The sequence below is a fragment of the Clinocottus analis genome, unplaced genomic scaffold (genome assembly GCF_023055335.1).
Source record: "Clinocottus analis isolate CAN_PGR_092001 unplaced genomic scaffold, fCliAna1.0.p SCAF_18, whole genome shotgun sequence".
Lineage (NCBI taxonomy): Eukaryota > Metazoa > Chordata > Actinopteri > Perciformes > Cottidae > Clinocottus > Clinocottus analis.
In genome coordinates this window covers 17,549,456-17,565,561 of record NW_027175909.1, presented here as the reverse complement: position 1 = coordinate 17,565,561, position 16,106 = coordinate 17,549,456, and the positions used below count along the sequence as shown (strand labels likewise).

Sequence of the window (16,106 nt, the reverse complement as noted above, 5' to 3'; positions counted from 1 at the left end):
GTGAGGAGAGAAGAAGAAACTATTATCATAATCTATTTTTATTCATTCAAAATGTGCTTAAATCAGGGTTCTTACAGTCATGGAAAAGCCATGGAATTTATAAAATGGGTTTGTCCAGGCCTGGAAAAGGACAAAAGTTGTGTAAAAGTGGTGTAAATGTGTTACATTCATGTGTTCATGACGTTCATTTATACTGAATTTGAAATAATGAATCTGCTTTTAAAAGAAAGAGGCTCAAAATATCAGCAGCATACATACAGGCATCTATATACATGTTTATTCTTTTAATCAAACTAGTGTCTCATTCATTTGAGTCATTTAAGGTTTACTGTATGCTTTGAATCCTCATTGTTAGTTTAAATACTACATTTTATCACTTTGTACTGTTTACACACACATTTCACACCATGTTTGCTTATGGACATTTGGTTTAAAGTCATGGACATTTGGTTTAAAGTCATGGAAATCCGTTGGTCAAAATGTGTATGACCTCTGTCAAGGGTTTACACACCTCATCATTAGCTTTTAATTAGTCATAAATGAGCTACTTGTGAGAGAATCCGGTCAAACACGTCGTCTCTCAACTCCAACCTCCAGTCTTCTTTCTTTCTTTGTGTTTATTTGTGTATTTTGCAGGGCCAACGCACACCAATTAGCCGGAGTTAGCCAGAGAGGCTAAAATTCATCTGCCTCCCTCCGGCCAGATTTGCTCGCATCTCTAGTTGCTAACCGAGGCGTAAACGACGAGCAGCGCACAGAAAAGAACGTCTGGTGCACGAAAAATATCTGTTGGCTTCACCGGAAGCTCCACAAATAAAACCTCTGGGCGAGCCACTTCTTATGCCGTGTTGTTGCGCCCTGAAAGGACTCACAAACGGTTGTGCGTCGACATTGGGGTCAGGGTGAGCTGCTTTATCACACTTGATGCAGGAATTAGACGGCATCCCTGCACATCTCCGCCTCGCCCACGTTCTCAGCCTCTGATCCAGACCTCGAGCCCCTCCGGTTCCCCTTTGGAGACTCTTTTCAACGTGAGAGAAAAGAACAAGAGTTCACGTCCAAAGCCGGAGTTAAAGATAATAATGGTTGAACTGGTGAAACGGAGGATAATAAAAAAAAACCAGCAGCCTGCAGTTTGTATCCCAACTCTTGAGTCTTTGACCTTGAAGCGAGATTCAGCAGAACTTTGCGCTCCGAGTATTGGAAAATATATATTTTTTACGGCTCCTCTGAGGTGCATTCTGTTCGCATCTTTGGGACGTCGTCTGTCTGTTATTCAGAATCTAAAACCATGAGGAACAGTGATAAACAGTGAAGCGAGACACCTTGAAAACCCACCGCGATACCGCGCTGTACGAGGAGAGGTCGTGCACTGGAAGAAAAAGAAAGAAAAAAACCTATTCTGACATTTTCTCCACGGCGCAGCATCCTCGCTCGGCCCCGCGGAGCGCTTTTCAATAAATAGTAAATTCATGCAGAGCTCCGCGTTTGACCCGTTTGCAGCGTCTGCTGTGTGTCCTCGCTGCTAATGCCTTTTCAACATCTCTCCACCTCCCAACACCTCGTGTTGCCCATCACAATGACTCACAGGGAAACAATCACAACAATACGAGTTGTGTTGGATGACATTTGCCTGGAATAAAATAAAAAAGGTTCGCACACGGCGGTGATTAGAGCGACACCTGAGCCGGGCAGACTTTTCCACCGGAGGACCAAAAAAAAAGAGAAACCCTCGGGGAGATTAGTCCGGTCGTTGTGAGCAGACACTGCAGTCATGCAGCAAAATGAGAGCGCTCGCTTTCCCCCGAGAGACACGGCCGGGCCGCGCTGAATAAGAGCCGGGGTCAAATTAACGGTTTTGGCATTTAAGCCCGGTGGCAATTTTTTTTTTTTCCCAGAGTCCAAAGGGAGAGAACAGCTATTAAATGCAATAATAACCTCGACGGGAGGAAAATGAGGAAGCACGCGCTCTGTCTGTTGACAGCCGTTTCACAGCGAGGAGTTCGCTGACTTATTCCAACCGACGGTGCACTTTCAACAGATTGCTGAGCGTAAGCAATGCTTCTATCTAGCACTTTTATTTTTTATAGATTTGTGGTTGATTGCGTGGCAGCTCGCTTGGTTGATTAGTTTTTTTTTTTATTTATTAAAATGAGCTTAATCAACAAAAAAAAGCAATATCCAGTAAGAAAAAGGAGGAGGAAAAAAAAGCAGGCAACTTCATGCGTGACCAATCCAGCAATCTGAGGCGACGCAGGAATCGGTGAAATAAAAATAGAGCATTTGCTGTGGTGCTGAAACGCTGACGCCGATCACATTTAACCATAACGGCTGTGCTGTTGCTCCATCTAGTGGGCTGAAGGATGTGTCACCGCCGACGCGGCGAGAGGCAGTCAACAGTTATGAAGATGAGCTGTTTGAGATGAGAGGAGGAGGAAGCCGTGAACTCTCGTATCCAGAAGCCCAGCGACTTGAAAGACACTTTTCTTTTTTTACACATTTCATTCATCTAGATTTGAAGTCGTTGAAACTTTTCAGAGGCCAAAGAACCCGGCGACCTCGATGACAGAAGAGATCAGTACTCTTTTTTTTCCGCTGGCTGAGCATCAGCGTCAGTAGTTCAGTGGGTTCAAAGCGGCAAATCCCGCGCTCAGTGTCATTTTTACCTCGGTGGGGAAGATTGCTTTTCCATCAAGGTCAGACACAGGTTACTAACTGAGCTGTGGCTGCGTCTCCGATCCCTTTGAGACGACTCCACAGAGCCTCCCTCCCTCGTTCCCTCCCTCCTTTCCTCCCTCCTGCATTCTTCTAAACCACCCACCTACGCACCTACACACACACACACACACACACATGCGCTGGCACGCACACAAACAAGCGCACACTAAGCCCCCCACACTGCAGCACAAAGCCTATTCCCACACCAAATCCATAAAGTTTACCTTCCTCGGGCTTCGGCACAAAAAGAACATTTCCTCGCCGCGGCGCCCTGCGAGTCGGGAAAACATCGTAACAAACAACCCCGGATCCAAGCGGGTCCCTCTCTAGGGGGCTTTCACACTGTAATTAATATGGGCTGCACGGCTCATGGCTGAAACCCATAACCCACAACCTGATGAGGGGGGGGCTTGTAAAGAAAATATCCTCTCCAAAGAGCCATATCCCATAATGAGAGGCATGCTTTATCTGAAGTCAGTGCACGGGATGCGTTGGGCGTGTTTTTATTTAATTCTCCTCCACATCGTCAATCAAAAAAAGTGCCGTAAAGCGCCGGTTTTATGGCGATTATTCATGCGCCAACATGTTCCAGACACATCAGAAGAGGCTTTCAGACACATTTTTGAGCAGAGCGACTTACAGGACGGGCAGCTGGAGGACGCTCTGACCGGACGCTCTGACCGGACGCTCTGACCGGACGCTCTGACCGGACGCTCTGACCGGACGCTAACGCCGCGACCGGCACCCTGTTACCACTTTGGCCCGTCCTCAGTGATAACCGCAGTACTCATCGTGTCCACATGATGTCAGTGCTGCGAAAACCAGAAAAAATGACAATTGCCACATTGTGTTCTTTTCTGCATTGTCAGGGTTTTATCTCGCTTTGATGAAAGTAGTGACAGACACTTCTACTCCAAAAACGATAATACAAAATTTGATTTTAGACATTTATTTACATGTATCTACCATTATATTCATATATTACACTGCTCTTGTGAAGCTAAGACCCTCGATAAAGCAATCTCCATCACCAAACAGTTCGTCCACATGAGTTAAGGTATGTTTTCACAAGAGATTTGAAGAATTTTAAAAATCAAGCTTCAATTTTTCAGCTTGAGTGCCATATTATCTCATTACACTTGTGCCTAAAGACAATGGTGCCTCATTCGATAGCAGTACTGGCCGTCAGTGTATTAGCTTATTTCCTCATGTCACAGCTCCTTCATGTGCTCCTCTGCTCCTTCAGGCCTCTTGATGGCTTCTTCCTGTTTAACTGCATTTTTTTTATCCAATCACAGGTTAAAACACATACTGGACACACGGTGGACTGTATGAACGTGTATTAAGTGTGTCGGTCTATGACAGTACCCCAGTCCACCGTGATGTGGACTATACGGCCTCACTGAAGGCCGAGGTCTGAAACCACGGCCCGCCGCTGTTATATAGAGAGCTGAGATTGTGATGTTTGATGTACCACATGGGTTTCTGTATCTCTCATATGAAAATGATGTACCACATGGGTTTCTGTATCTCTCATATGAAAATGATGTACCACATGGGTTTCTGTATCTCCCCGGCTCCAGCGGGTTGAACACTTCTGCGTCGTGTCTTTCCTTCCCCAGACAGCGTGGTTCTGACCAGCCGGGTGGCCGTCACCGTCAACGTGCTGGACATCAACGAGTTCCCGCCTGAACTCGCCAGTCCTCACGAGACCTTCGTTTGCGAAAACGCCAAAATGGGACAGGTACGTTGGGACCGAGTCCTCCTCTCCGCCTCCGCGGCATTTAACACTGAGACGTGTTGATTTTTCATTGAGTCGACAGCTGTTGATCAGAGCGCCGCTCGTCCTCCCGCTTACGAGGCGACGCGGCTTCAAGGCCGTTACAGAAACGTGTTGAACGGCATCTGAAAGCTGCGTTTATAAATACGCTTCGGCAGCAATGAACACCGATCTTGAAGTGTACGGTGATCACTTTATTCTGCTTTCGCTGTAATAAATACACCTGTTTAGCTCTGGCTTTGACGCCAAACAGGAGCTTGATTTCCAGCGTTCTCCTCAAGGTCACTTGAATGAGACCTTTTTTATTTCAAGGCGGTGTGCAGAGAAACCCTTCAGCGCCGACTGCGACTCTAAATCTGGAGCGTATTGTGGCGTGGAGCTGGTTCGGCAGAAGGAGCAATCATAAAAAGCGCAGCGGCGCTTTGCATATCAGCAGCCTAGAGTACATTTCAGATGATGTATTTGAGATGCAGTGCAGAAGTTGCCTGTGCGCATTGTGAACCACCTGTGCCTGTAAATTAGCCCATTAACCGGCATCTATATGCAGTTAGCGTTTGGGAGGGAGCGGCTTCCTTTGGCAGTCTATCAAGCTCCTCGTCGCATGGAGGATGTTTTTGTTGGTCCTCGGGCGCGGCGCGACCCAAACAGCGCCGCACGCCAGGACATCACTGTCTGCCTCGCATGAAGCCGGCTGGGATTGTTGTTGTTGTTTTGTCATGTTGTCAGCCTTTGAGGTTGACTCGGGACACTTGGAAATGGGTTTGAGGCTAATTTGCTGCTGGATGAAGAACAAAGTTAAAGTCCAAATGCAAAAATCAAGGCAAACTTTTCTTTTTCAATCAGCTGCACAAACGCAGAATTATAATTTTTTTGGGGCCAAAGCAACCTTAACATGTTGGAAAAACGGCAGAAATCAAACGCAAGACTCGACAACCGCAGCGTTAGATTGAGATCAGCTGCGTTAGCCGCCGCATGAAGGCATCGGCTCTCCGGTGCAGAACACACGCTGTCCTGCAGCGTGTCCACAGCGTGTCCACCAGGCGTTGTGAAGGTCTGCAGGTCCTCCAACACGTCTCCCCAGATGATGATCTGCACACGACAAACAACATGCAAACCGCGTGGAGATTCTCCCGCCGTGACCAAAGAAGCAGCTGATTATTCTGGTGGAAACCAGGAGGCGGTTCGGCCCCGTCTCGACTTCACGCTAATTCAAACGGCCGTGGCGAAGCAACGCAGACCGCCGCTTCCCGACTGGTCAACTGGTCGAGTGTGAAATGAGAAAAAGCCACAAAGGAAACATAAAACAAGAATATTTACTGCTGTCGGGCCTCCGTCTCACACACTCAGGACAAGCCGGTGCTATTATGCGCTCCTCGCTCTTTAATGTATTTCACAGGCTTTTCATAACACCGCAGCGCTAACCCAGCGAATCACTCCTTTATGCCGGCATAATTACATTTACATTTACAGCATTTAGCCGGCGCTCTTATCTCACGCAATTTACAATGCAGCCGAGTGCAAAACGCAGAATGCACTTTAACGCCATTAGACGTACACAATGGGAGCCGGCGGTGAGAGCGTCCACCGCTGCACTTACGGTCGGGGACGAGGTGGGCGGCACTTTACGGGCCGAGGAAATGAGCATTTCTGTCACGATGGATTATAATTAATAGTGTAATTAGAAAATAAAAACACACCTCACGGCTTTTTAAAGGCTAATGCCAAATACTGATGATGAATTCCCCCTTGAGGGATTAATAAAGTGCGCCTGCCTCCTACTTCTTTTTTTTTAAGCTGATCTCCTCGACACATATTTTCATATGCTTAGCATTTAAAAAAGTGCTTGTTATGAAATTCAGAGCCTGCCTATTGCCTCCACATGGCTCTCAACATGGCGGCAGCCAGCTAGGAGCTAACGTTGTAGACGGATCTAACGGTGCTCTAACAGTGGGGGGGTGGAGCAACACACACACACACACACACACACACACACACACACACAGAGGACGAGGGACTTAATCACTCCATCTTTGCACATGTCGAGTATAAAACCGTATGAAGTTCAGACTTAGAGAGCGGAGCAGTGAAAAGAAGAAAGTGTTGTAAAATGTGACCGGGTTGTTGATCTAAAGCAGAATAATTTGACATTTCAATGTGTCTGTATTGTGCAGATTTATTACATTACATTTAATCTGTTGGGCCGACAGATCAGTAATTATTGACAGTTGTGATTAATATGTTGTTTTTTACAAAGTAAAAATGCCAAATATTTTCCATGTGGAAACTTCTAAATTGACAAAACTTTTTTTTCATTTTTTTGGGGGGAAAACTTTATTTTAGTTGATGGGAGCGAGATAGTGGTATTAATGTGCAGGACCCTGGCCGGTCATAATGGCTCCAGACGCACAGCAGCTTCATATTGTGCAACTGCTCGTCCTCCATAACCTGCAATTTTCAAGACATCACTTTGTGGTCAATTCTGACGGACGTTAGACAATATTCTGAAAAAGCTTCTTGGCAGATTAAATGCAAGTGAAGGTAATTGCTGTTTGCAGCTTTAGATTTATTCATCGGCGAGCTAATTTGGTCGCTGAAGAGAATCAATAGTGCAAAGTGTACAGCTGCTGCTGCGGGGACACAACAGAGCAACACAACAGAGCGCTCATCACACCTGCTGTCGGCTGAACTCCTCCGAGGGGATCGCATTCAAACACAGAGACGGAGAGCAACACAATGGGGGTGATGTAACGAGGCAGGAGGGCTGACGGGGTGGAGGTGGGGGAGGGGGGGTGGGGGGAGGGGGGGCTGCTGCACCCGGTCCCGAGGCATCAGGCCTGCAGGGGGTCAAGACCCAAGAGATGGAGCAGACCGGACGCACAGACGGCAGGACAGACGGTTTCAGGCGAAGCTCTGAGGGCGTCAATGAGCCGAATAATACGGGCAGATGAAATCAAGCATTCTGATTGGTTGAGAGTGAGTCACGGGGTGTACTGTATTGAGCCATAATGTACTGTATTGAGCCATAATGTACTGTATTGAGCCATAATGTAGTGTATTGAGCCATACTGTACTGTATTGAGCCATAATGTACTGTATTGAGCCATAATGTACTTTATTGAGCCATAATGTACTGTATTGAGCCATAATGTACTGTATTGAGCCATAATGTACTGTATTGAGCCATAATGTACTGTATTGAGCCATAATGTACTGTACACATGTTTATATTTACCTGAGCGCTTCGTATCACTGCGTATTCAAAATAACAGGTCGATTTTGCGCGACTGTTAGTTGTCAAAATATAATTTTATTGAAAGTGTCCCGTTGCTCATTTTATAAAGGTTGCCATTAAAATGACAATGTCAATGCATGAGATGGTGCGAGATCGAGCTAGGCTAACACACGTGATGTTCCCATTGTTGTGTGTTTGTTGCATAGCAATACGGGAACTATTCACTGAAATGCAATACACAACGTTTGGTGGCTACAACTATTTTGTGCCTGAAGGCAGCTTACTATTCATAATGTCGCCACGTATCATAACATAACAGCACACTGAACAGTGCATTATTGACGATACAGCACCGCCTCTCCTGCCTTATTGCTTTAATACAAGTCATCCTGTTTGTTAGCGTCTCGTAGTCGCTGTATTCATCCCGTTGAGTCTCTTTTCTTCCTTGTGGGTTGCATTGTCAGCCCTGTGCTCTGTAGTAGTACAACATTTAAAAAGTGCTGGTTTCTGTTTTTGACCCTCGAACAAGCTCCAGCAGTTTGGAATTAACTTGATCCATCATCACACTGTGTCGAAGGTGATCTTGAAATGTTAACACGAGTGCACGCGAGAACAATCCGCTGCCTTGTTTCAGCGCCGGCAGCTCTGACACGCAGTCAGTTCAGGACTCGTTGACACTCAATGCTGAATTTTTACATTTTCTGCCAGAGCGTTTTGGCCTGTCGGAGTTTCATTTCCCATTAAAACATCTGACATTGAACGAAACCTTCAGACTGTGCAGTTTCCTGTCAGCGCGTACGGGCAGCATGAGCAGACGCTTACAGACCAAGAGAGAGAAGAATGTTTAAAGAATTTGTGTTTTCATTTTTTTTAACAGGTGATTCAGACCTTCAGTGCACAAGACCAGGATCTACCGACCGCTGGACAACGGTTCTCCTTCAAGTCACCAAAGGAAGACATGAAAAACAAGAATTTCACTATCCGGGACTTTGGAAGTAAGTCGTCCCTCATTTTGACAACAACTATTGTTGATTAGAGGACAAATCAGTGAAGTACAGACTTAAAGTACTTCAGTACAGACTTGAAGTACTTCAGTACAGACTTAAAGTACAGACTTAAAGTACTTCAGTACAGACTTAAAGTACAGACTTAAAGTACAGTGAAAAACAGCAGACGGATTTCTGAAAAGCAAAAGCTTATATGTTGCCTAGAGGCTAACAGCGCTAATAAACATGCACCAACATGCACCAACATGCACCAACATGCACGTACATGCACCAACATGCACCAACATACACCAGCATGCACCAACATGCACCAGCATGCACTAACATGCACCAGCATGCACTAACATGCACCAGCACGCACTAACATGCACCAGCATGCACCAACACGCACCAACATGCGCGCGGCCAACCGGGCGATACGGACAGAACGGTGGAAGTGGAACAGCTGTTCACCTCTCTGTCGTACGGAGAACCTTTAAAGCAAACAGAAAACACTTCCACTGACTGACTCAGTGGCTCATTATGCAGCTTCATCATCTAAACGATGAAACCACATCACTCACAGCATGACTCCTGAGAAATTACGATTCAGCAGCATGAACGATAAAGAAATGCAATCAATTACAGCTTCTCGGAGAGAAATCAGAAGGTCATTTACTTATTTTTACTTACAAAAACAAACAGCTTTAAAAAAAATCAATAAATTATATCAAAAATGGATCTAATAGTCAGTGAAAAACACTGATTTCATATTGTTAACAGCTGAATATTGGTGCAAAGAATGCAACAAACAGAAGCAGAATTCTTTGTATTGTCTCTTTGAATGAAGCGAGTTTGTGGCGACCGTTTGAAAAGGTTGCAGCTCGTAGCTCTCGGAGCGACACGTCCGGGTGCTAAAAATAAGTTAAACACATGCAGTCAGACGTCGTCTTATGATAAGGGCACATGTAACACTCGGCGGTGTGCGCCGGCCCGAGCCCTTTGAAGTCCAACCAGAAAGACGGGCAATGAAAAGTGGGACATGGCAGGATGAGGCCGGGGAAAACGAATGCATTCACCATCCCCGACAACACCGAGGTCCGAAACCTCTGATCCAGTTTTTTTTTTTCTTCCCTTTTTGGACACACCGTCTTGCAGCTTCCTGACTGCCAGAGGCCTTTGCAAGCGCACACACTCCAGATACAGAGGCAGATCTGATGGGCAGGGACAGGAAACACAAACACCACGGCCACCGCAGGACAGGTCCGGCAAGAGAGGGGGAGGCAGGGAGAGAGAGAGAGAGAGAGAGAGAGAGAGAGAGAGAGAGAGCAAACAAGATCAGGGTTTTGCACAACATGGAAGGTGTGCTAAAAACGCCTGACCTGTCAGGAAAAAGTGCCCGGCTCCATCGGTGGAACAAACCCGGCGTGACAGGGGTCAGACGGTCTCGTCGTGAGCAGACAGACCCCGGGCAGGTCCGACCCGACATGTTCCCCCCCTCCCCCGCCTCCATCCCGTCCTCACACCTCCGGGCCCGTGTTCCCAACCCGTTCTCTTTTGTGTTGCCTTTATTTATTCTCCGTATCTATCATCTCTCGTCGCTAATCTGCCGTTCCTCCGGAGTGATGCCGCCTGCACGCGGAGATAACGGCAATAACAACCGATCCCAACAGTTGGCGACGGGGCTCTAAACGCTCTGCAGTGTTTCAGGAGAGGTGGAGGGCGGGGGGGGGATGATGTACTGGGTGTGGTTGGGCTCCGTCGGCTTTTAAAGAAAAGCGGCGTAAAACGGGCGAGTGCTTTGATAAGGCCGCTCTTTGATACGCTGCAGTTTCTCATCACATCCAGGGAGGCACATTCGGTGGAGGATTTGATATCAAACATAAGGAGTTATCAGACATTGAAAAAAGTTTTTATCGCTCTACTTGGACCTCCGGACTTGTAAAGTAGCTCAGGAGGATTGTGTGATTGATGTGAGGTTTTACTTCAGGAGCGGGTCAAAAAAACTCAGAACCTTTTCCGATCGAAGGATAAGCACTCGCTGCTCGACTTCAGGCCTCCCAATGCAAATTTGGAAGCTTCTTTTAATGGAAGACCACAAAAAACAACACTTATTTACATGTGTCTACCATTTTATTCATATATCCCATTGGTTAATAAAGGTCTTAGGTTCACAAAAGCAATTTCAAGCACCAAAACAGTTCGTCCACATAAGTCAAGGTATGTTTTCAGAAGAGATGTGAAGCTTTAGGGTCATGTCATCTCTTTACACTTGTGCCTTAGGACAATGGTGCCTCATTATGTAGAGAGCTGAGATTGTTCTGCAATGTCTGATGTAACACATGGGCATATGTCATGTACAAGTACCTTTAATAAGGTGAATTCAAGAATTTATGTAAAATCGAGAAAATGACCCCTGACTCCAGAGGGTTAAGGATTTCTTCCTGCTCTCCCTCCTTCATCCAGACAATACAGCTGGAATTGTGACGAAGCGGCACGGCTTCAGACGGCGCCTGCAGGAGATCTACTTCCTGCCCGTGGTGATCGACGACAACGGATATCCTCCGAAGAGCAGCACGGGCACGCTGACCATCCGCGTGTGCGGCTGCGAGCTCAACGGTTCGCTGCTCACCTGCAGCGCCGAGGCCATCTTCCTGCCCGTGGGCCTGAGCACGGGCGCCCTGGTGGCCATCCTGCTGTGCATCATCATCCTGTTGGGTGAGTCCTGCTCTGGCTCTGAAGCTCCGGGTCGCTCAGAGTCATCGTGGGAAACAGGAAGTTGTTGAACTGCTGTGCTCCAGCCGTGATATTTCACAAAAAGTAGCCTCACACTTTGCCTTTTTGATTATTATCTACATGATTATTAAGTTATCCTGTGTCTCGGTGAGCTTTGTGCTCGTCTGACTTAAATGAATTCTCCTTTTGTTGTTGGTATTGATGCAAAATATAGAATTATTTTGCCATTTTTCGTTAAAAAAATACATTTATTCATGAAAAAGATGAGTAATATACTCAGGTGACTCCCTCTCAATTTACTTTATTCATTTATTTACTTATTTATTTTGTCCTATTTTTTGTCATTTATGATGTTTTTTTGTCGCGTTTAAAAAAAGAAGTTTAAAAAAAAAAGTTTTAAAAAAAGTATTTTTTTAGATAAATTTAAAAAAAAAGAATAAAAAAATATATATAATTTTTTTTAAATAAGAAAAAATAAATAAATAATAAAAAAAATAAAAATATTTATTTTTGCACAATAACCTCTAATCTCAGCAAACACACGTCATAATGTCCGTCAGCTGATCGACAGACTCTCAGCTCGTCAGCTCAGAGTCACATTTTGAAACCATTAACTCCATTACATTTCGTTCCCAGCGGTCCGAACACACCGGTCTGACCGTCAGACTCGGCCTGACCGTCAGACTCGGCCTGACCGTCAGACTCGGCCTGACCGTCAGACTCGGCCTGGCGTCTCTCCAGCAGCGTCCGCAGTTAATTATGGAACGCATATGAATTTGGTCATTCAATGAGACGTTGAAGATTGGAGGGAGGGACGCTCGGCTCTATAAACTAAATCCAATCTCGCTGCTCTGTGGCTCCTTGCAGGCGACAGCGTTTTACATTTCCCACAAGGTCACAGTTGTAAAACTCCTCCTCCATTCTCCCCTATTAATGTCCAAACTCATTTACATAGCGGAGAGGACGTAAACGCGGCTTTATGTGGGATCACTCGCTGAATTATGAATATGAGGTGGTCGGTTATTACGGAAGTTCCTGTTTTACAGTGGAAGTCAAGGGCGGCCGTGGCCTTTTGAATTGAGCTCTATTTACTTCTCTCTCAGATATTTGCTCGGGCTAAGAACGCACCGCTCCGTTCCCTCGCTGCGTCTCATCATGAATCCTCCTTTCATTGTCTTCATGCATGTATTCATGGGAAATAATATCTGCTCGGATTCCATCGTTTTTATCCGTAAGCGAACATAAAAGCGGCGCGGGGCCGGTTGTCGCGGCGCTGGAGCCGAGTCGAGTGTGTTCGCTTCATCTCGGAGGAATGTCTTCAAAGCTCCGAGATGTGCACCCCCCCCCTCCTCCACCCTCCTCCACCCTTAAGGCTGAGGCTTGTCACGCTGTCCCTGGGAAGGATGCCGGCAGAGAGAATCAGACCTCACACTGAGAACATTTCCACAGAGCCGCTTAGCGCCCGTGCAGGATGTGACCCCGTTTGTCCTGCGAGGTAAATTAAACAGATCGGCGCCCGAGACTTTCATCTGCATTGCCGGAAAAAAAAGAAAAAAAAACCCTCCGATGTGGATTGGCTGCACGCGGTTACGAGCTGTGTTCAAACCGGTGTATCCTCCAGTAACTGAGTGTTGTTGAAGTCCAGCTCGGCGCCACTGGGGGGAGCCGGCACACTACACAGCGAGATAACATCGCCTGCTCGTCAGAGAGGAAGAGAGAGAGAGAGAGAGAGAGAGAGAGAGAGAGAGAGAGAGAGAGAGAGAGAGAGAGAGAGGAGACCTTCTTTTTTCCCTGAATGTATTTATTGGATTCGTTCACGTGAATGATTTCGGTTTCATCCCGGCCGCTGCTCGAGTGCCGGGATGCAAGCGTGTATTAAAAAAAACAAAAAGGAAAAACACATCTTTTGCTGCATATTCCAGCGAGGAGACAGAGAAGGGTGGGAAGCATCGCACCGACGGGGAGGAAGGCAGAGGGAAAGAGAGTAATTGTCATGTTATGTGTTGAAACTCACACTGTGGCACCACGGCCTGTAAAATATGCAGAACCCCGGGCAACCTCTGCAGGGCTGCACCAAGAAACAACAACTGTAAACTGTGTGCTTTGGGTTTATCCTCAGTGGGACGATTTTACCCAACGGAGCCTTCAGCCCTCGTGTTATCTATTAAATGCACATAATGCTGCTCGCGCACCTCATTTGCCTTGAGCCACGCATGCAGTTCAACTCCCAGAAGGCATTTGCATTGCAGGTCAAAACTGGGAGGAAAACCTGTGTTTTTGATGTCGAGGTTTCTTGTAACTGTGGTTTCAGTGGGATTGCATGTACTGCGTCTCAGCGTGTTGCAGCATTTGACTAAATAATTCACTTCCGGCTGAAAAGGTAACATGTAAAGCAGACGTCTCAAATGAATGCGAACATGCCCACAATGCTCTGGCTGCTCTTTATATTCATCTTCTTTGTGTTGGCAAGCAAAAGACAGACACACAGAACAGCTGATGGGAGGTTTCTACGTGTAGTTTTCCACATGCATGTATAAACCATGGTACTAGCTGCGATGTCAGTTGCTTCACAGCCGCCTCCTTAATTACTCAGGATGGGTGAGAGTGCATAGACATGTAAATTTCCCCACTGTGGGACTAATAAAGGATTATGAAGAAAAAAAATAACAATCATGCTGAGGGGGGATTTGAATATATGGGACACTTAAGGATTTTAATGAGATTTAATGGCAATCCATCCAACAGCTTTCTGGACATTTACTGCAAAACAGCAACGTCACCAAAGTCATTGGGGTTCGTCCTCTGGGGACCTTCAATGTCTGCACACTCTCCACCTAAAAGCTCTTAGCTTAGCCTGCGATCCCCTGGAGCCATGCTGCTAACATGACGAGAAGTGACGTCTTAATATATAAAAAAAAACTTTGGCCCAGTTTCAACCCGAGGATCATAACTTGGAATCCATAATCTCTTTCTTCCCGACAAGCAAATGTGTTTAAAGCTCAGTGACGTTGACGCGTTAACAGCGGACTAATTATCTCGATTTGTTCTCCCCCCTCCAGTCATCGTGGTCCTCTACGTGGGCTTGAGGCGGCAGAAGAAAAAAGAAACCCTCATGTCATCCAAAGAGGACATCCGGGACAACGTGATCCACTACGACGACGAAGGCGGCGGCGAGGAGGACACGCACGCCTTCGACATGGGGACGCTTCGCAACCCCAAGGTCGTCAAAGAGAACCTGTTCCGCCGGGACGTCAAACCCGAGATGAAGAGAGGGCCCAGGCCGCCGGTGTCGCAGGACAGCGCCGACATCCGAGACTTCATCAACCAGCGTCTGAAGGAGCACGACGTGGACAACGCGGCGCCGCCCTACGACTCGCTGGCCACGTACGCCTACGAGGGCGACGGCTCCGTGGCGGAGTCGCTCAGCTCCATCGACACTCTTGCCGTGGACCTCGAGGAGGACTACGACTACCTCAACGACTGGGGGCCCCGCTTCAAGACACTGGCGGGGATATTTGGGGAACAGTCGGAAACTCAGTCGGACTCGACCACGACGGAGAATACACATTGATGTTATCCACGGACTCGGAAAAAAAAGCAAATATGTAACAATGTTCTTTAAGTTGGTAGTCACACAAACACACAACCATGTTGTCACGTTGTTTTTTCCTGCCATGTTGTCTGTTTTCATCTGTTTCCAGCTCACCCGGTTTCTATTTCATGTGGTACTTTACAAGAAGAAGAAGGAAGACAGAACATATGGTGACGTAATTAGATGAGCCGTGCAGCCAATCGGTTACCTTTGCTTTGAACGTTCTGGTCTTACGTCTTGGTTTCCTGTTGGGGAATGCGCATACACACGGGAATGTTGTCATTTCCTAGAACATTCTTAAAAGTGCCTCAATATAATTGTTCTTTCACTTGCTATTTCATGCCACACATCCAGTGTCGTCTCGTAGAACCCTAGGTTACGCCGATGCCGTCGGCACGCGGCGCTCCGACCGGCTCGAGCTTCCACCGAGACCAACGTCAGCTCTGATGAAGACGACGAAGTGGCCCGAGGTTTGGCCAAAGATGTTTTGAATGTTATTTATTGTTCTATTTATTTATTGGCTGATTGAGTTTGATTCGATTTTTTTTTCTTTGTGTATTTATCTATTTATCTCTCAGTCATCAACCTGTATTTTTTATTTTTGGAGACACTCAAAGAATTTTGTAATTAAAAAAGGCCCACATGAAAATGTCTGTTTCTGTTAGGTGGGTCCTGTGAATAGACTTGTACTAGAGTTGTAAAAAAAAATATTAGGGCTAAATACTGCAGTTCAGTCATGTAATAAACACAGTTTTCATAAATAAACCACACTTGGACAAAATCCCTGTCTGGGTTCACTTATTTTACTCACATTATGTATGATCTATTAATATTCAGCACTGGATTACAAAATAACTGTACCGTGCATGTTGATGAGTTTGGAGTGAGCTATTCCTGTTATTGCTGCAATTATTAGCCACATTAGCGGTGGAGCTAGGACTGGTGATTGGTCCTCTACTTTGGTCCAAAGCAAAATATCTCAACAAATAAATTGCCATGGAGTTGTGTACAGTCATTCATGGTCTCAAGAGGTTGAAGGTTTTATCCATCCCATTAGCCTGT

The 16,106-nt window shown here is 46.3% G+C and overlaps 1 protein-coding gene across 1 annotated transcript in view; it reads left to right on the top strand.

Moving 5' to 3' along the window:
• Window positions 1–15,815, top strand: part of LOC137788668 (cadherin-12-like) — a 103,005-nt gene extending 87,190 nt beyond the window's left edge. The window contains exons 9-12 of the mRNA XM_068581660.1: window positions 4,341–4,462; window positions 8,608–8,725; window positions 11,183–11,434; window positions 14,512–15,815. Coding sequence (XP_068437761.1) covers window positions 4,341–4,462; window positions 8,608–8,725; window positions 11,183–11,434; window positions 14,512–15,023 — 1,004 coding nt within the window. The 3' untranslated portion in view covers window positions 15,024–15,815. The remainder of the gene's footprint in view (window positions 1–4,340; window positions 4,463–8,607; window positions 8,726–11,182; window positions 11,435–14,511) is intronic.
• Window positions 15,816–16,106: the final 291 nt, after the last annotated feature.